Below are 21128 nucleotides of genomic sequence, written 5' to 3'. Positions count from 1 at the left end.
TATATTAAAATATTTATTATATAATTTAAAAAATTCAAATTTTAACATGTGTAAAAAATGTATGTATTATTTATTTATTGGTTAGAATTATTATGGTCATATATCATACAAATTTTGTTTGTTATATTAGTGCTTTTTAGAAATTTTAATAATTTTTTAATAAATTTTAATAAAGAAGAGAAATATGTGTCAAACATAAATAAAATAAAAAATTAATAAAATTTATATAATAATTTTTTTATTAATTTTAATATATAAATACGTTAGTTTTAAATACAATATATAAGTCAAATATATCATTTGAAATTTATAATTTTTAAAACATGTAAGTTAGACATGACATGTCCAACTTACTAAATTGTTTTCTAAAAAATATTAATAAGTTATATTTAAAAAATATGATTAAGACTGATTACATAAAAAAAATAATTAAAAGTTATATGAAATACATAATTTTAAATAAAAAAATATACTGATCGTGTTAAAAAAAGTCATCTGTCAAGTAAATATTTATAAATGCCTAATAAATATTAAATCAATCATCATCCCTGGATTTTTGTCTGTTTACCGGTGTTCGAATTCCAAATCATTATGGCGTTGCCTTTCAAGTTTCAATAATTGCCACACCGATCAAGGATGCCGGTATCATCCATAGATTTGAGTCCACACAAGGTCGTCACCCTTGTAACTAGCCCAAAACCGCGTTTACCCATTAAAAATTCTATATTAATTACTCCTTGTAAATAACATCATTTTGTCCCTTTTATTTATTCAAATTTTGAAGGAACATTAAACAAGATAATATCACCCGTATGATAAGAAAATATGTTTATTGCGGCCAATTACTTAATTAAACATTATATTCTTATAATAAATTATTGATTCTAATATTTTTCTTTTTTCTTTTCTGTTTCTCTCTGTCGTACAACTGACATTTAATATCATAAATCCAATAAACTTATTACATCCACTAAAAAAACGTAAAGACAAAAATTAAAATGTTAATATAGATACTGATAATCTACACTAATATAATCTAATATATTAATATTTGATATATTGATTAATAAAATTATTTGTTAACTAATATTAATAATAATATTTTAATTTTCATTATATAAAAATTATACAAAAAAAAAACAAGTATGTAATAATTATTATTTATTAATAAATAACAATTTTCTTTAGGAGGGAAACTCGAAGATGACTTATTAACACAATCCATATTACAGGGTGCAGCTACGACTTTTCGCCCCTTCACGAGGAAGCGAGTCATTTTTTCCATCAGATATTATAACTTTTCTGGTACAACGCATACACAATTAAAGGGATTTGAAAGCTACAAGTTGTTGCTCAATGACAGATATGAAATATTCAAATTCCCCGCTTCTAAATACCAAGCCAACCTCTAATCCATCCTCATTTGTACTTTCGGCAAGAGACATACACTTGAAGGAATGTAACATCTCAACTTTGATAGGTCTTCCAAATCCAAAATCAGTCTCATAAACAGTGAACTTAGGTGACCCTGTAACTAACAACGTACTTCCCAACACAAACATCTTTGTAAACAATGTCTTCCAGTTTTCAGCACCTTCCAAAGGTTTCCTTTTCATGCTAGTTATTGCCCTTTCAATAGCCATGATTGCATTCACAAAACCACCTTCTCCCTTAAGGTCCTTTCTCTTCAGAGTTGCATAACATTTCGTTAAGCAGTTTCCGAAGTACGTCGCTGGAATCGGGTAATCAAGACGATCTCTACAATCTGCTGCAAAACGAAAGTACTCCTCTTTCATCTCTTCTTTATTATCATCATCTCCATATCTTGCTTTAACCAAACTAGCCCACACGAAAGCACCAGTCACAACGAATTTTGATAGATATTTTGGCGCTTTAAATTCGTCCTTTTTCTTCCAGTGATTCAGCACCCATGTTTTTAGGCTCTCAATATCATCTCTTCCAAAAACAATCGTTGCCTTAACATAGTCCCCATCATCACACGCACGTTTAGGAGTTTGACCAATAATGAGTTTGTCCTTCCACGTTGACCTCTCTTCAAAATAGTCTCCTAAGAAAATAGCCTCGAGTCCCTTGGGGTCCTTCAACACTTCCCTATCAAAGCACGGTGGTGAGTTCTCAACAAGTGTGAGGTCAACGCCGCCGCTTCGACAAATGGAAGACCAAGACTTCATGAAATGACTACAACACCTATCATCCATCACGTGGCAATATGTGATTGCCATGCAAAAGCCATGGTTGGGAAAAATCGTGACTTGCAAGGCTACTAAAGGAAATATGAAAGTGTCTTCTTCATGGATAGTTGTGCATGTCAACTTGGGAACCAAGTGATCCAACTCTTTGAGATTTTTGGGTTGGTTGGAAGAAAGATGGTTGAAATCCGCTTTGGACTCTAAGATGGTTAAGGTGACAGAGTCATCATCGGTGCAACGAATGAAGGGTTTGTGGGGTGGTGGTGGACGCATGAGGTTTCCAGCGAGAGGGAAGAAATATTTAAGGGTAAGAGAGAGAGTGTGTTTGAGAGCAGGGAGTGTAGTTTCACAAAAATAGTGTGTGGCATGCGGATACTTATAGAAGAATTGACGTCTCACATAAACAGGACCTGCCAAAGACAAATCAAGGAATGTGAGGGGAAGAGATGTGGTTTTGCTTATAGCTGGACCAACCTGAGATTTCTCAACAAGCTTATGTGCTCTAGGCTCTGCCATTTGTTCAACAGTATATGCGAGAACAGATATATGCAAGCTTATTCAAGAGATGTGATGAATATATAGTACTCTCTTCTTTGAGTAATTGTTGGATTCAACGTTCGAACTTCAAGTTAAAGTTCGTGGAAGAGTTTGTGCCACGCCCACATGAAAAAAGAATTGTGACTTCAAAATTTTTTATTAGTCGTTGGCGTACTCATTATATCATCACGATTCTTAATTCTTTAATAGTGTTAATCGAGAAAACAAATTGTAATGTTTAAAACGGGTTAAGTTTTTGAATAGGTCAACATACTGGTTCGATTGTAATTAAAATTATGATTACTAATGTATAATATAAATTATACAATTTATTATGCAATAAAATAACTTTAAAATATAATAAATCGATTAAAATTTTTCAAATTAACATTAAATTACCACATTACATATCAAAATGCATGTGTTGTTCAATTGAAAAGGACTTTAATTCGTTAAGTTTGTAAACTTAAGTTCAATCCTGAAATTCATATAAATGAAAATAATACTTCCTTCAATGTCTCTGCATAAATTGAAAGAATAATCTATCGCACGGAAGTATGTATATTCTAAAAGATTAAAAAAAAAATACCATATTTTTTTTTTCTAATAAGATAAAATTAAAGTAAACATGAAAGGCCCAATGATAAAAGTTCATATATAAACCTTATAGTTATGGAGCATAAAGTTTTAATTATCTCATTTTTTTCTTAAATAAAAATTAGAATAAATAAATTAACAAGCAATTAAGCTCATTAAAAAACACAGTGATTTATTTGTTATCGATTTTAGAGTTCATTCTGATTTACAGCCATACTTAATTTATTGTATCATGACACATTTTAGTATAAAATTTAAGACAACTTACACTCAAATCTATTAAAGTTTAATGATTTTGTAAAATTAACCTTTTTTTATCTTACACAAGTTTTTCATAATTTATATTATAATATAATATCATATGTTATTATTTTTATTATACATATCATTAATATTTTTATATAGTTATATGAATTAAGAAAGATCAAAATAATATAATAAAACGAGATATCTGATAAAATTGTATTGAACCTCTTAAAGAGTGCAACTTATCCTAAGATCTAAGAGTAAGATTATTTTAAGCGCATATTCATTCATATTTAGCGATTCAAAGTAAGATCAATTTTCTTAAGATTAATTCAATCAAAATCTGACCTAAATAAATACTTAGAACTATTCAACTCTGTATTTATCAAATTTGTATTCATCTTGTTTTTTGAAATGTTAGAATTCAGAATCATTGACCTATTGAATGGACCATTTTAGTTTGTTTGGTTATTTTTTAGTTTGTTACATTCAGTTATTGGTAAATATGTATACTTAAAAAATAATAGTATTTATGTTATAGATTATAAAGAGTAATTTAAAAAATGATGCAAAAGTTTTTTTTTTTTTTTAACTTATCCAACTACACCTTAAATATAAGTTAGAATTATTTTCACCGGCTGCGACATTGACAATCTTCAATACTTTTCATTAGTCAAATAAAGTTACAGAAGGAAAAAAAGGAGCATTTGCCCTTTTTTTTTTTTTTCTCATGCCAGCTGTTCTCATGGGACCAATTTGCATTGTTGTCAGTCTAAATATTCCTAGATTTTGACGAGCAGAACTTAACTTGTGTACGGATAGAAAATCTTAGAATTTTAGAAAATTTAATATTATTAATAAAAGATGTTTAAAATGTAAATAAAAGTATAAAAAGAATTATAAATTATAATTATAAAAGGTTAAGTATAATACAGGATTTTTTTAAAGATATATCAGTTAAAATTATTTGTACTTATCATAAAATTTTCCAACTAAAATTATAAATATTCTAAAAATATTGTTTTTACTATTGAAATATATTTAAACTAGAAATTTAGAATTCCTCTTTCCAAAGGCAACATAAATGATTGAGTGGTACAATGACGGGGGATTTTCTCGAGCACAACTTCTGCGCAAGTGATGGGAGGAAACTAGGAAATTTCTGGACAGTGAATGACCTAATCCAAGTCATGTTCGTTACCTCATTCTTCTTATCCGTTCTGCCTCCTAGGCAAGGTCGTGGAAAGTCACTGGCTAACTTTAAAATTAAGTTTAAATATTGTGTTTTGGTTACAAAAAATTTCAAGAGTTATGTTAATAAATTAAATATTTTAATTAAAAAATTTGAAATTAAAATTAAAGTATTCATATACTTTAATGTAAAACTTCAGCTCGTTTAAAGTATTTAATTATTTATTTTCGATATTTAAGTTTTAATAAATTTTAACACATTTTTTCTTTTCTTGCAACTTATATATCTATTTTTGTAAATTAAATACAAACATTTTTTTATGTAATTTTTTCTCATTTAGTTTTATAAATAATTATTTTTTAAATTTAGATATTGATATATCTTTTTGTAAATCTTTCATTTTTGTACAGTAAAAAAATCACCATACAAAAATAATTTTTGTCCTTCAATTTAGATAATAATATTTATTGTGATTTATATATTAATATACTTTTATAAAATAGTTCATAGTTATGTATCATAAATATCTAACTACTTTAAAATTTAAATATCATTGAATTTTCTTGTAAATTTTCATCTCTTTACTTTTGTTTATATTAAAATTCAATTTTTTTTTTAAAAATAAACAAAGACAATCATTTACCGAGTATATTTATATCTTTACTAGTCTAATATATCATATTTTAAATTTTAATTACAAAAACATTGAAATCAAAACGAATTCCAATCATCATTTAGTGAGTGATGAGTTGTGTGTCTTTTAACGCAAGTGCTCCCGATATTTACTATATATGTGTAATTGATTAACCGAGGACAAAGAAAATGAAGGGTCTTCATTTGGTAGATGATGTTATTTAACCTGATTATCGGTGATATTAATTTCATATTTGTATAAAAACTCGATACAGGGAACATTTTTTTATGTCGTTATATATTGTTTGTGTAAAATGTTTATTCTATTTTATTTTATTTTGCACAACGTGGCTCTCATGCATGAAGAATTCTCCACCTTTATTTACCCGATTCTAGCTTCTCCTTTTTCGTTTTGCTAAATGTATGATAGGTCAATGTCAGTCTGTAACGATCTTGTGCATGCTCTGACTCCATGTGAACAAATGAAAGCACTCTTGAAAATGTAATGTAAGGGAAAAACATTGCTAAAATACAACCTATGACTTCTCGAGAAGTAAATATAGCCCGGAGAAAATAAAATAAAAATAAAAATAATATAAAATTGTATTAATATGAAGGAGTGAAAAAGTTGGTATTATAAGAGGAAATAAAAGGTTTATATAATTTATAAAATTAACTAACTGCTAACAGTTTTAACTAATCTTTGACAGCCCCACAAGCTAGAAATGCTAGCACTTCAAGTTTGGAAAGAACAACACAAACACATAAGACATGTAAAAAGCCAAAAATACACTGGTAAAAAAAAAAACAAAGGCTAGCACTAATAAGCCTATAATATAATCAAAGTTAGAATATTAGACAGAAACGAGCTTTAACACTTAACTAGCTAGCAAAAGCAACAAAAATCAATGCTTGACTATCCAAAGAAGAAGCTTTCATTAACATTAGTTTAACCACTAAGGGAGGAAGATCATGCTTAATCACATTAAGGCAGAAGTTGAAACTAAATGCTTAACCATCCAAAGAAAAATATATCATCAGCAGCAGCCTAACCACCATAACAAACGTAGAAGCTAAAAACATCAAAATTTAACCACCAAATAGAACTGATACCTGAATACTTAACCACTTGGAAGAAGTTCAAAAATCAAGCCAAACAAGGCTAAAACAATAACAAGTGCAAACTATTGCATTTGTCAATCTTCATGAATATAAGAGAAATCAAAAAAAAAAAAAAAGACCTAAACAGTTTGTGAGCCCCATTTTATGTCACTAAAGCAGATCAAGAAACTACAAAAAGTCTTCAGTCTGAGCAAAACTGCTACAAAACTTAGTCCCAGATTTGAAGTTATGTGTAACATATCTCTATGTTTGAAAAAGCACATTATGTGTGCAACTAGCCCTAAACCAAAAATTCCAGAAGCTACAACATCAGAAGCTATCAAAAGGGAATACAAGAGGCAATACATAAAACTCCTTTGATGCATCAGTCACCATAGAGTATAAGAGTATACACAGGTAAGACTAATGACTCACAATTTCAAAAATTGCAAGACAAGAACAATAAATCTTGTTAAAAAAATTTGATTCGTTGAAACATATTGAATCAATTTCATATCGACAGAGAAAAAATGATTCAAAATAGAGAGGCTTAGTAATCCAGAGCGCAAGACAAGGATCTATATTGAAGTAGTGATTACAGAAATGCAGTTGGAGCCAACGTTTCTGATCAGTGATCATGGATCTTTTAAGCAAGTAAAGCGAGAATAACAAGAAATCCTCCTTTTTCCTTTGCTTTGAAGAAAACAGAGTATACAATCATGGTGCATTACAAAAACAACCTTTCCTCCGAACTGAGTCCCTGCAATGCAGTTTCACCAAAAAATTCAAGCAGAATTGTGAATCAAAACCCATAACTGAAAGATCGAATGAAAGGTTTAGATTGGAGGCCGCAAAGATGATGGCTTCGACGGCGAGGTAAAAGGGCACAAAAAGAACACTCTTAGATATGTTTGATTGGAACCCCTAGTTAGGGCCATCGTTATTTTTTTTTTTCATGCATAGAACAAGGCAAAAGGATATAGAGAGAGTGTGAGATTTTCTCTTTGTAGAGTGCGCAATAGAATTAGCTCATGGTGTGTACCATGGCTCTGATACCATGTCAAGAAACATGGACCAGAGAAAATAATAGAATTAAAATGGAAGAAATATAAACTTGTATTAATATGAATGAGTGAAGAGGTTGGTATTACAAGAGGAAATAAAAAGCTTATATAGCTCATAGAACCAACTAACTACTAACGGTCTTAACAAATCTCTAACACATAGCAAGACAGATACCTCGCAGGCGAAATTATTTTTAGGAAAAATTACAATTGTTTGAATTATTTGTAATATATCCCTTTAAGATTGACATTTATGATAACCATCCCTAATTAGATGATATTAACTAAGAGTAACTGTTTAATGAAAAAGGCAAATTTACCTTGCACATTATTTAGTCCCAATCATTAGGGATGGAAACAGGCCAGGTCAGGCTTGACTTTACTTTAAACAGGCCTGCCTGGTAACATAATTAGTAGGTCTGAACTTGACATGTTACTTGTTAAAAGCTTTATTTTTAGTCTGACTTGACCTGAAGTCTGTTAAAATTTTTTTTTAATATTAATAAAAATATAAATATTTTATTATCCAATTAGTTTAGATATTTTTCTACTTTTTATTTGTGTTTTTGATAATTATTAAATAATTGTAATGATTTTTAAAATATTATTTGAGCACTAATTATAAATATTTCATATTAAATAAATTTTTATTTATATTTTTTGATTCATTTTTAAAAATTATTAATTTATTAAAGATTTTAGTTTTTTTAGATCATATTTTATTTGTTTAAAGACATCTTATATTTAATAAATAAAGTTATAGTAAACACATAAAATTGATTACAAAAAATAACATTCACATAATTTGTTGAATCAGCTGAAAGAAAATAATTATATTTTAAAAAATAAATAAATTTAAATTCAATGTAATGTGTGTGTGTGTATATATATATATATATATATACACACACACATATATATATATATATAATAAAAATAATAATAAATATTAAATTAAAAAATTAAAATATTTAATTTTATTTATTTCATTAATTTGTTACTTTAAATTAACAAATACACATAAAATTAACAACACTATAACATTAATATAATATAAAAAAATATTATTGATACAATAAATTAAAATATATACTTATATATAAAAAATAAATTGATAAAATATCTAATAATTTAATTTTTTTATTTATGTAAATATTTATAAATTATTGAATTCAAATGTTTATTAATAATTATAATTAAAGTATTAAAGATTTTAATTATTTTTTAATGATAATTATATTTTGTTTGTATAAAGACATCTTATATTTGATAAATAAAATCACAGTAAACACATAAAATTGATAACAAAAAATAATACTCACAAAATTTGTTGAATTAACTAAAAAAATTATTATATTTAAAAAAGTAAATAAATAGTTATTGTAAAAATTATAGATAAAAAATTTATATTATAAAATTCAAGAATGCAGAAAAATAACATATGAGCATAGTAAGAATTAATAAAATTTATATTTAAATTAAAATAACTTATATTTCTAAATTTTTATCTTAATAAAAAAATATGTAATAAAATTATATATATATATATATATAATTTTATTACATATTTTTTTATTAAGATAAAAATTTAGAAATATAATTTATTTTAATTTAAATATAAATTTTATTAATTCTTACTATGCTCATATGTTATTTTTTTTGTATCCTTGAATTTTATGATATAAATATTTTTACCTATAATTTTTACAATGACTATTTATTTACTTTTTTAAGTATAATAACTTTTTTTAGCTGATTCAACAAATTTTGTGAATATAATTTTTTATTATCAATCTTATGTGTTTTGTGATTTTATTTATTAAATATAAGATATCTTTACACAAACAAAATATAATTATCATAAAAAATAATTAAAATCTTTAATACTTTAATAAATTTATTAACATACATTTAAAATTCAATAATTCGTAAATATTTACATAAATAAAAAATTAATTTATTAGATCATTTGTCAATTTATATTTTATATATAATTATATATTTTAATTTATTGTACCAGTAATATTTTTCTATATTATATTAATGTTATAGTGTTATTAATTTTACGTGTATTTGTTAATTTAAAATAATAAATTAAAGAAATAAATAAAATTAAATATTTTATAATTATTTTATTTTTTTAATTTAATAGTTATTATTATTTTCATTATATATATATATTACATTAAATTTAAATTTATTTATTTTTCAAAATATAATAATTTTCTTTCAGCTGATTCAACAAATTATATGAATGTTATTTTTTGTGATTAATTTTATGTGATTAATTTTATGTGTTTATTATGACTTTATTTATTAAATATAAGATGTCTTTAAACAAATAAAATATGATTCTAAAAAAAACTAAAATCTTTAATAATTTAATAATTTTAAAAATAAATAAAAAAATAAAATAAAAATTTATTTAATATGAAACATTTATAATTAGTGTTCAAATAATATTTTAAAAATAATTGATAAAATTATTATAATTATTTAATAATTATTAATAACACAGATGAAAAGTTAAAAAATATGTAAACTAATTTAATAATAAAATATTTATATTTTTATTAATATTAAGATTATTTTTTTTGTAACAAGCTTTAGGCCAAGACAGACTGAAACTAAAGCCTTTAATAAGTAACAAGTCAGGTTTAGGCCTAATAATTATGTTATAGGTCAAACATGTTTAAGGTAAAACCTGGTCTCGTTAGACTTGTTTTCATTCCTAATGGTAGATGATGAAATTATATCACGATACAAAATTATATCTATAACGAGATAGTTGCAGAGCACAAAAGCTAACTTATAATTGATTGTTGTGTTTCAACTAGGAACAATAATTAGTGCATGTAGTTATTTATGGTGTTATATATGTACACTTGAAGCATGAATTTATTAGCGTTTAAGGTGGTGAATACTTAAGAATATTTTGGGAATAATACAGTAAAAAAATGTCATGTGTTGAGTCACGTAAGAGACATATGTTGCTTAATTGGATTGATTGATAGACAATAAGATGAACACACGAAGCTTCTGTTATCCATCAAGTAAGAGTGATTAATGTAGCTAGGGGTCAAACTTGCAGCGGTATATAAGCACAACTTTAGACAAAGCTCAGGAGGGTATCCCTGTAACTTGACCGTATTTATAGTTTAGGTTGTGAAACATCTCTTCACTTCTGTTTCATTAGTTCTAATTGAAAAAACTTTAGAAAGTGAGCAGAAAGGTTTCTTCTACATTAATTTATTTTAAATTCCTGTATAAAATGCGATATCAATCGAGAAAGAATAAAAAGACAAGGATAAAAGAATGTTAGTTTTAAAATAAGTTATAGAGTGGAAAAACAATAAAACATTAAGATTCATAAGATGATATATTTGCATTTACTTTTTTTTTAAAATGCATATATTATCTAACATTTTTTCCTATCTTAAAATATCCTATGCTAATTTGGTAAACACCCAATTTATACACACAACTTTTTTGCTTGCGTACGTTTTACAGATATAGTGCTTATATGTGGTCCACATACATTTTAACGAATTAAAGTTGTATTAACATCTAAATAAGTTAATTCGAGCAAGAATGTACACATGGGCAAAAGCACCTTATAGTATTGTTATACATGTTAAGGTTTTAAATCTTTAAAAATGTAAATAAGTGTTTTGTGTTAAGTTCTATGTCCAGATAGTTAAACATTAATTGAATTCAAGTTGATTTAGATTGGATCATGAAGTCAGAAAAAAGTTCGAGTTTGTTATTCATTAGCAAAGCAAATAATAATAATAACAAGTGTTATTGGTCTAAATTTTTTTGCCTTAAATATGAAACTAAAGAAAAATGTTTGTTATGATACTATAAACTTAAGAGGATGGTAATCTTTAATATTTAATTAACAAGTATAATTTTTTTAATACGTTAAAAATTTTAAACAATTATATATATATATATATATATATATATATTTTAAATAAATCACTAACTTAGCTACAGATATACGAAAGCTTCCGAGAGTAGAGTTTCTATGGAATTGGTACAACTGAATGGTAAACTTACCGAATCATTTCCTCCTTTTTCTTCAATCATTTCACGCTAGAAAATGATAGGGACCATATTCTCATTTATTTGAGAAATATTTTCTGTTTACACTAAGATTGGAGAAACAGAAGATAATAATAATATCAATTTTTTTCTCCAATAATTAATAACTCATTTAGTGGCAAAGGCGTAGATTTTCAGACCAATCAAACAACAAAGGAATACAAAACATATGTCAACAGATTTTGTGGACTTATTTATACCCGAAATTCTAATATCAGTAGTGATACAGTGGATAAGCGTAATAAGATAAGAACTTCAAAATCGATGCAATCCTCAAAAGTTCCTCTTGTCATCAATGTGAAGAACATCACCTACTATATAGCAATATAGCAAAGACCAAGAGGCAAGAGCCCATGACTTAAAAGAAGATTGGTTTAGAGAGGCGTTTTTCACCAAACATCCCATCGTCAGATTCCAATCATCATAAAAGACAAAAATAGGCAATGAATGGAATTGTCTCAGGTAAACCAACCATCACGAAGTTGATATTATTTTGCTTGATTTTGATTGCACGAGAAGCTTGATTAGTCATTCACATTGGTCATTATGAAAGAATCAATAGAAACTCCATCCAACTAAAATGCAAGAAACAAAAAGTATTCTTCCTCTAGTAATGGAATCCTTGCATTTAGATCACCTGATTTAACATTCTTTATTGGTCAGAATGCAGAAAAAGAGTAGGGCAAGGAAAGCTTTATGGCTGAAACAATAGTTTTTGCAGAACAGCCTAGTTTTGTTTCTGTTCTTGATGCTGCGTTCTACCACAGAGAAGACCCACCCGTTTCTAGTTAAAATTAAGAAAATCTATATAAAAAATATTGGTACTTTGCAACTTCATTTTCAAACAACACATATTGAATGTCAAAATTAGTAAAAGAGTATATATTAAATGAGTATCATTGCACCAATTATACTTGTTGGTGCTATTCACAAAAATCATCTAGGAAAGGAGTTTGAGTTACATCTTAATTATCTTTAAATTTATTGATACTGAGGAAGTAATGAATTATGATGTTTGTCAACCCTATCGTTAAGTGAAAGAGAGTAGAAATATAGGAAATGACTTAAATGCCTATACGAAAATGAAATCAGACAACTTAAAGAATCAAGAAAATGGAAAGAAATTGTGAAACACAAATACGTATAAGATTCCATTAAGTTTTGAATTTCCAAATCATAACTAATAAGGCACCATAGAAAATAATAATAATAAAAATCTCAATTAAGTGAGCTGACCTTCCCAAGAATAGCACCCAGATGGTTAGAATTTGGCTCATGTAGTTAATATAAGATAATTAGAGGAAGAAAGATATAATGTTGATGATATAAAGATAAATGATCATTAAATATTATAAGTTGGATGAATATTTGTAAAATTGAATTATAATTAACGTTTGGATAACAAATACTGAAAAAGTAATTTTGGCAAAATACTATTTTGATGTTTTAAGTCAAAATTGCTTTTAAAATGTGTAATATTAAAATATATTTTTAATGTTTATGTATTATTATTTTGATATTAATAATTTTTTGTTAGTAACTTTTTATTCAAATTCTAAAGATGAGCATCGTTGAATTTTTATCAACAAAGGAGTCAACCATCGCAACCTCCGTTCCTGCCAATTTATATAATGGTATTCAGGGGAAGCTTCACTACTGCATGAGATGCTAACCTTCAATATATGCTATTAATGTAATATATTTTATTTTTAAAAAAAAGGTTTAAATAAATGAATGATGAGATTTACACAGTTGAGCGCACTTGAGAAGAACTCGATCCGGTATTCACTGTTCACTATTCACCATTCACCATTCACCATTCACCATTCACCATTTGAATGGCTAATAGGCAAGTCAATCTATATTGTTGTACCAACGAAATGAGTAGAGCAATATTAAGTATATTAGCTGCATCAATCAAAAAGTATATCAGATCCATAAGTTATGCGGAAAGCTATGCGAGATATGAGAGAATGGCAAAACAGAGACAAGAAAAATGCTAAAAACCAGAATCCAGAACCTACCTTACGTTTGACAGAAGGATGCAAGTTTGAAGAAAACTACGAACATGTGAATTAGCACTTGAAAGTGCGTTTAAGCACGACAGATGCGTGTTTAAAAAAATATTCACAAAAATATAAAAATATAATAAATATTTCCCTTTCTAATAAAATTTTATTATTATTAATCTCATTACTTTAATAAAATCCAAATAAAAGTGTGTGTTTGAGTGGATATTCGTAAACTTGAGTTTGAATAATATAATTTTGTATAACTAATTAAATTAATATAATTTCGTAAACTGTAGTTGACCACGATTTCAGATTTATGAACGAGGGTAGGAAATTTTCTATTAAAGCTAGAGCTACTTGGCAGTTGATTGTTAATTGTTATAGTTATGGGTGTGGCGCGTTTCTTATACATATATATAATAAGAAGACCCAATTTTTCCATTTACTTTTCTTGTTTTTTTTTTTTTTTTATCCCAAAGGACCCGCCAATGTAAACGCACTTCCCATTCCGATTCTCTATCCGAATGACTCAACTGGTCATCCCATTCTGTTTTCACTAGGTCTCAGATCCAGGTAATGTATCAATCGCGTTTCACCAACGGAATTTCGCATATTGAATTATTAAACACTTTCGACTCTCAATCACTTCAAGCTATTATTATCCAAAATTATTCGCTGAGTTTGAGAATATTTTGCAGTGACAATCCACGTCACTTTGCGTTGCATGTGCTCTGAAACCACTTGTTAATCTCTGTGCTTGCAATCGCGCTTCAGTGTGGAAGCTGAATGCGATAATGGCTTCTCGCACTTACGACTCTAACTTCTTGAAGCAATTTTGGATCCCCAACCACGTTCTCATGCCGGAATCTAAGGTTGAAGATAGCGTGATCGATCCTGATGGACCTAAGTGTCCGGTGCTCGTTTTCGTTAACTCAAAGAGCGGTGGTCAGCTAGGAGGGAGCCTCTTGGAAACGTATCGTGCGCTTCTCAGCGAAAAACAGGTGTTGTTGGTGTGCAATCTTTCTAGAATGTTTGAATTATTGATTTTGTTGTGCATGATTGAGTGGTTCGTGTGATTTTTAGGTTTTTGACTTAGGGGAAGAGGCTCCTGATAAGGTTCTCAGCAGAATTTATGCTAATTTGGAAAATCTGAAGGTCCAGGGTGATCAATTTGCTATAAGGACGATGGAAAAGTTGAAATTAATTGTGAGTAGAGATTTGTTTTATCAGTTGATGTTTTAACAAGCATTGAAGTTTTTGAATTGCGGATCAATTCACAGCTGCAAATTTTAGATTTTTTTTTTCAGCAAGCAATTTTATATGCAAATGGTTTTTCCTTTTTTTAACTTTTTCAGGTTTTGATACGTAGTTTGTCTTTAGGTTGCAGGGGGTGATGGAACGGCTGGATGGCTACTTGGAGTTGTTTGTGATCTCAAATTATCTCATCCGCCACCCATAGCCACAGTTCCCTTGGGCACAGGGAACAATCTACCATTTGCATTTGGTTGGGTAGGAAATTGCATTCCTATATTAAGTGCTTTTCATGAAACCTTTTACATTTAAAATATTATGGTGACTCTACCATGCAGTTGCAGTTTTCACCTAGAAGGTTTTAGTTGTCTTGATTCCTGCTCCTCGTTGATTAAGCATATTATGCTGGTTTATTCCTGAACGTTTTGCATGTCTACTATTTATCTTTTTAAAAAAAATGGGTATCCAGTGTTTCCCTGTATATATTAAGATTTGTGGCTCCTACTATGTCCTTCTTTTGAGTGGAAGTTGAGGAAGTTTTCTTCAGTTCAGTAGTTGCTGTGACAGTGATCATAAAATATTATCAGAAAAGTCTTAAAAAAGAAAACTACTGAATTCATATTTTCTGCTGCTTTATTACAGGGGAAGAAGAACCCAGGGACAGATGAACAATCGGTCATGTCATTTCTAGAACAAGTAATGAAAGCTAAGGAAATGAAAATAGACAAGTAATGAATTTCAGTTCAGATCTTTCATCTTATAATTATTATTCTGCTGCTCTGCGACTTAAATAGCTTATCTTTTAATCTATAATAGCTTACCTTTTAATCTATACTTCCGTTTCCTTCCTACTATATAGGAAATTCTTCAGGCATGCTTATTATTGAATGTTATAAAATATGTAGGTTGCCAGGTTATGATTGCAAATCTAATTGAGTACAAGTCAATGAAGTTGTAGAATTAATTGTTTATCCAGATATCCAAACTGAAAATTTATGATTTCCTTTTTTATTTCTTAATTTAATTAACATTTTTCTGGATACCATTTCAATATGATATTCAGTTGTTAATCTTAAACTATCATGCTAGCAGTTGTTTGACATTATTATTTTCATTCACTCTTTTGTGTTCATTATGTTCTCTTATGGGGAATTTTAGTCATTACTCTAGTTTAGTAGGATTACTTTATTTCTTCTACCAAATGTTGTTTGCTGATAATTGGGTCTGTTTTTCTGAACTTTCAGCTGGCACATTCTTATGCGGATGAGGGCTCCAAAGCAAGGTTCCTGTGATCCAATTGCACCTCTTGAGTTACCACATTCTTTGCATGCTTTCCATCGTGTATCTGAGGCAGATGAACTCAATATGGTGAGATTAAGAAATTATACCATTCACTATTTTGCAATCTTCTACTGCATCCTGTTCATGTTGACTAGAAAATATATTGTGAAACTTCAGAAATTTCAAGGAAATATACTTTGAATTTCATATTCTATATTCTATGATTTGACTGGAATTTGGCTTAGCTACAATCAATGGGGGATGTCTTCTTTAAAGGATGACCGGATGATATAGTGTTTATAAGTTATAACTAAATTGTATTAACTGCTGACTAAGGGATGATTTGTTTTAAACTACTATGACATGAGCCCTGTTTTCCTTAAGCAAAGACAACAACATATGTGCATATTTAATATTTTATCCTTGTTTCCAACTAAAGGAGTTTACATAATAAAAAAGGAGGGGGACATAAAAGTAGTTCTTCATAAATGTTTTGTTTCAATCTTAGATTATACAAGTTTTGGCTTGTTTTCTACTCACTGTAATTCCTTGTGCGGTTGTTTCTTATTGATCCTCAGGAAGGATGCCATACTTTTCGTGGGGGATTTTGGAATTACTTCAGCATGGGTGAGATTAGTTTTTCCAGAGTTCTTTTTACTTTAATTTTACATTGCTGACGTAACAATTTCATATTCCCCTTATGGAAGAATTAGTTGATTTATTTGGCACTTCAGTATAATATTGAATTTTGTGTTTTTCACATCCGTGGATCTGGGTTAAGAGATATCAAATTATGACAATGTGATCCAATTTAAATTAATTTTAGCAATAAAACTTTTACTTTTTCACATAAGCGGAAAAGTATGAATATGTAATGATGGAAACGTGATTTGGATAATGTTATGTTTGTATGCTGATTAAGTGAAATGCATTGATTAACTTCATCATTGGTGTTACTTATTTTTAGCTTGAGTATTCTTAGCTTCTCTTAGAATGTTTTTTTATCATAGAAATAAAATAGATCAGGGTCTATTTTTTTCCTTTATTCCCTCAATCCATCTACTTCAATTGTCGTTAAACAATCTATGACTTCTAACTATAGGAATGGATGCTCAAGTGTCTTATGCATTTCATTCTGAACGAAAGTTGCATCCTGAAAAATTCAAAAATCAGTTGGTCAATCAGGTAAATTTTTTTTTTACACTAAAGTAAATACAGAAAAGCATTGCATAGAAAGTTGGTGACAATACTATTTTGACTTTCTCACTCTTGATTGGAAAGCCTATATGGTTTTAGACCATGTAGATGTACTTTCAGCCACTTTTATTTTGTGATTGATTTTGTTGCTCTGATTTCAATCATGTCAGAGTACTTATGCTAAGCTTGGATGCACACAAGGATGGTTTTTTGCTCCTCTGTTCCATCCTCCTTCCAGGTCAGTTCACGTTAATCTGTCCATGGATTGAATAAAGAACTCCTTTTATGGATATAGGTGGTTTTTGCCCACCACAGTAAATTCACGAACCAGCTAATATAGGACCATATAAATTCATAAAAGTTCATGCTTTTAATACATGCTGCATGAGTTGCATTGGAAATCTATTGATGAGAATTAGTTAAATCTGCACCTTGCAACCGGTTCTCTGATTAAATATAAGTGTATCTTGAGCTTCATGAATCTTCAGAATGCTGCATTCTTTTCCATCCCACTATGAATTTGTGGTCACCAGTTAATTTGGTACTACTTTGCGCAGCTTCACCATCAAGAACCTACTGTTGTACTCATAAATGATAGGCTCAAAGGATAGATCACTACTGAAATTTCCTTTATTTAGCATTCTCTAAAGTTAGACAGATAGCATTTTCTGATTCAATCTCAAAAACATGTAGTGTCTTTGTTGCTGGCTAAGTTAGTGTCTACATGAACCTTCAATGGACGTGCTACTATGATTGAGGAAAACTCTGAATTCTAAAATATACTACAATGCCATCTTAACAATTGGGTCATGCCTGCATCATTTGATGCCCCAGAATCAAATGAAGTTTATTTTTCAATATTCAAGTTTCACTAAACCATTTGTCTGGCAGTCGTCGCCCTTGTTGGAAGTTGCTATTATGAGCTTTGGCAATGCTGTCGTTGGTAGTGATTGGAACCAGCCAACTACAAGTTGTATCAGTGAAATCATAAATTAAACTCAGTAGTGTTCTTCTTTGATATTTTTTTGCTTATTGGGATTCTCAAGTCTGATGAGTCTTATTTAATCCAGTCTATAGTTTGGAATGTGCAATGATGCATATTGAGACCTATTTTCATTGAAATATCATAATTAGAAAGTTCTTTAGGATTTTTCCATCTGTTCAAATGTCAATTTAAATAATATAATGGTTTTAAATCCAGATGGTGCTTGCTCTAGGAGAATGAGAACAACTCTAGTCATTTGAATGTTATATGCAGTATTTTAAAAATTCGACTGGCCAAATAACCCATGAAGACACTAATTCACCACTTATTGGCCCATTTGTAGTCAAATTGGAAATAATTAAATTTGTGTTTGGTATTATATAATATATTAAGTAATGACTCGGCTGGTTCACCAATTTTCCAGTTTGACTGGCTGATCTAGTTTGGTTTTTCAGTCACTAGTTGTATGCAGTTTTTCATCAACTTTTAATACTGATTTGATTGGTTCATGGTACATGCATATGAACAAAACACAATATTCTTCATAGCTCCATCTTAAGCATTGTTTTAATATATATTTTTTACTAAACCAGTGAAATATGTTTGATCTTTGAATGCAGGAACATAGCACATCTTGCAAAAGTAAAGGTCATGAAATCGCATGGTCATTGGGAAGACCTGCACATACCTTCCAGGCAAATCATTTTCTACACTCATCCATGACTTTCTTTCTACTTTCTTTTTTTTTTTTTTGGTATTGGAGGTGTAAGCACTTGAGTAGTGGGGGGAAAATATAGTCTAGTGGTGGATTGAACCTCTGACACCAACATCATACCAAAGTCCTTAAAACTTGGACCAACGCCAATTAAGCAACAAGCTCATTGGCATATATCTAAGCAGAACAGAAAAATGAATGTCATAAAAAATTCAGGTTAGCAGAAAATCTTCCAGATCTTCAAATCCCAAGATCCAACACCACACTTAACCATGTTTGATAGTTTTCCAAGTTTCTTGTCATTAAAGTCATGCCTATTCATGTTTTTCAGAGCTCCATTGCTTTTATCACTGTTGCTCTTGTTGATTATTCGATTATTAGTGTCTCATCACATTGGCAACTTACTGAGTATGGACCTTTTGCGGTTAAAAGGCCATTAAATCAACTTCCTTTTTGTTCACATGCTGTTCTTTCGGCTCCAGTTTACTTCTGGGATCACATCTGATGCTTTTCTTAACCCTCTTTCTCTTTTATATACAGCATCAGGTCAATTGTATGCCTTAACTTGCCTAGCTTCTCTGGTGGATTAAATCCATGGGGTACGCCAAACAAGAAGAAGAGTAGTGATGTAAACTTCATAAGCTAATTCTGAAATAATTTATTTTGTACAATATTTTTCCCGTTAGTTTTAAGGTCAAGTACCGGTAGTTTTAGTAACTGATAACCAGGAGTCTAATATTTTAAGGCAATCCTGTTTTCAAAAACCGAAACTTATGCTATCTCGATTGAATACAGAGAGATTTGACACCACCTTATGTAGATGATGGCCTTATAGAGGTGGTTGGTTTTAGAGATGCTTGGCATGGGCTTGTTTTGCTTGCTCCAAATGGACATGGAACTCGTCTTGCTCAGGTACGTGGGTACACACTTGCATTTGTACTTTTTGATACTCAGATTACACCGTTCTTCTTTTAAATCAAATTTTATTTTTGAAATATTTTCCAAAAGTGGATTGCACAGTTACGAGATTTTTGTACTTATTATTTTAAATTTGAAATGGCTTCAAATTATCTTGGTATTAGGCACACAGAATCCGCTTTGAGTTTCACAAAGGTGCGGCAGATCACACATTCATGAGGATTGACGGGGAACCTTGGAAACAACCCCTACCGGTTGACGATGATACTGTTTTGGTGGAGATATCTCACCATGGCCAGGTTAACATGCTCGCCACTCATGATTCCAAGGCTAAAAGTGTGAATGATCCATCATCACCATACCATAATGATGTAGAGGAAGATGATAGTGATGATGAAGACTCCAAAGCAGATGAATTCCGGAAGTTTGGTGCGGCAGATACATTTAAAATCCCAGATGAAGTAGACCTTGCTCATCTTAGTTAGGTCTTACAAGCCATTCTTTAGCTATGCAGTTGAAATTGCCTGCCTAGCTGTTAATTAGGACTTCGATAAATATTAATTGTCGTTGCCCCTATCAAATGTATCACCTATTTGCTCTATTGTAGCAGCGTTATGTCTGTATGATAATAATCGTAATTAAGAATTTAGATGCAATAATTTCTTTGTTGTCAACTATTTTGCATGTGACATCTATACCGATTTATCATATATCTATTCCTGAAACGCAGGTTGTTATGCTGTCATATCAGGGGTTTTACTTCACATTGTTTTTGTCACGTCGACAAACAATTTCTGTTTGTTACCAATCCCTTTCTTTCTACTAGAAAAAAATCTCATCGTTTTTTTACTATCTCTTTTATTCTATTTCTATTCTGAAATAGTAAAAGAATTTAAAAGATATTACTTTTTCTTTGCAAAACTGAGGCATGACGTAATGTATCACTTAAAAAACTTTCAAAACATCGCTTTTTTCACAAATTAGGAAGAATTATAATTTTTCTTTCTATTTTGGTTAAATGAATTATTTGGTCTCCATTAAAAAAAAAACCCACAACTAACTTTTGGTCCTTAGATGAAATT

The 21128-nt window shown here is 29.2% G+C and overlaps 2 protein-coding genes across 3 annotated transcripts; one reads left to right on the top strand and one right to left on the bottom strand.

The window, feature by feature from the left end:
* Window positions 1–1322: 1322 nt before the first annotated feature.
* Window positions 1323–2726, bottom strand: LOC113855903 (coumaroyl-CoA:anthocyanidin 3-O-glucoside-6''-O-coumaroyltransferase 1-like). The gene has a single exon (XM_027487533.1). The coding sequence runs from the start codon at window positions 2724–2726 to the stop codon at window positions 1323–1325; it is 1404 nt and encodes a 467-aa protein (XP_027343334.1).
* An 11390-nt stretch (window positions 2727–14116) lies between these two features.
* Window positions 14117–20789, top strand: LOC113853643 (diacylglycerol kinase 5-like). Of its 2 annotated transcripts, none has more exons than XM_027484130.1 (13): window positions 14117–14272; window positions 14398–14700; window positions 14783–14905; window positions 15080–15208; window positions 15593–15678; window positions 16195–16318; window positions 16810–16858; window positions 17334–17416; window positions 17599–17666; window positions 19034–19108; window positions 19669–19756; window positions 19924–20040; window positions 20211–20789. In XM_027484130.1, the coding sequence occupies exons 2-13, from the start codon at window positions 14494–14496 to the stop codon at window positions 20529–20531; spliced, it is 1470 nt and encodes a 489-aa protein (XP_027339931.1). In that variant the 5' UTR covers window positions 14117–14272; window positions 14398–14493; the 3' UTR covers window positions 20532–20789. The 2 variants fall into 2 exon arrangements, with proteins under 2 accessions (XP_027339931.1, XP_027339932.1); XM_027484131.1 differs by having other exon boundaries at window positions 14172–14272; window positions 14474–14700.
* The last annotated feature ends 339 nt before the right edge of the window (window positions 20790–21128 follow it).

This window comes from Abrus precatorius, unplaced genomic scaffold (genome assembly GCF_003935025.1).
Source record: "Abrus precatorius isolate BTA unplaced genomic scaffold, Abrus_2018 Scaffold11, whole genome shotgun sequence".
NCBI lineage: Eukaryota > Viridiplantae > Streptophyta > Magnoliopsida > Fabales > Fabaceae > Abrus > Abrus precatorius.
The sequence above is the reverse complement of the archived record's forward strand: the minus strand, read 5'-3'. Positions and strand labels throughout refer to the sequence as shown.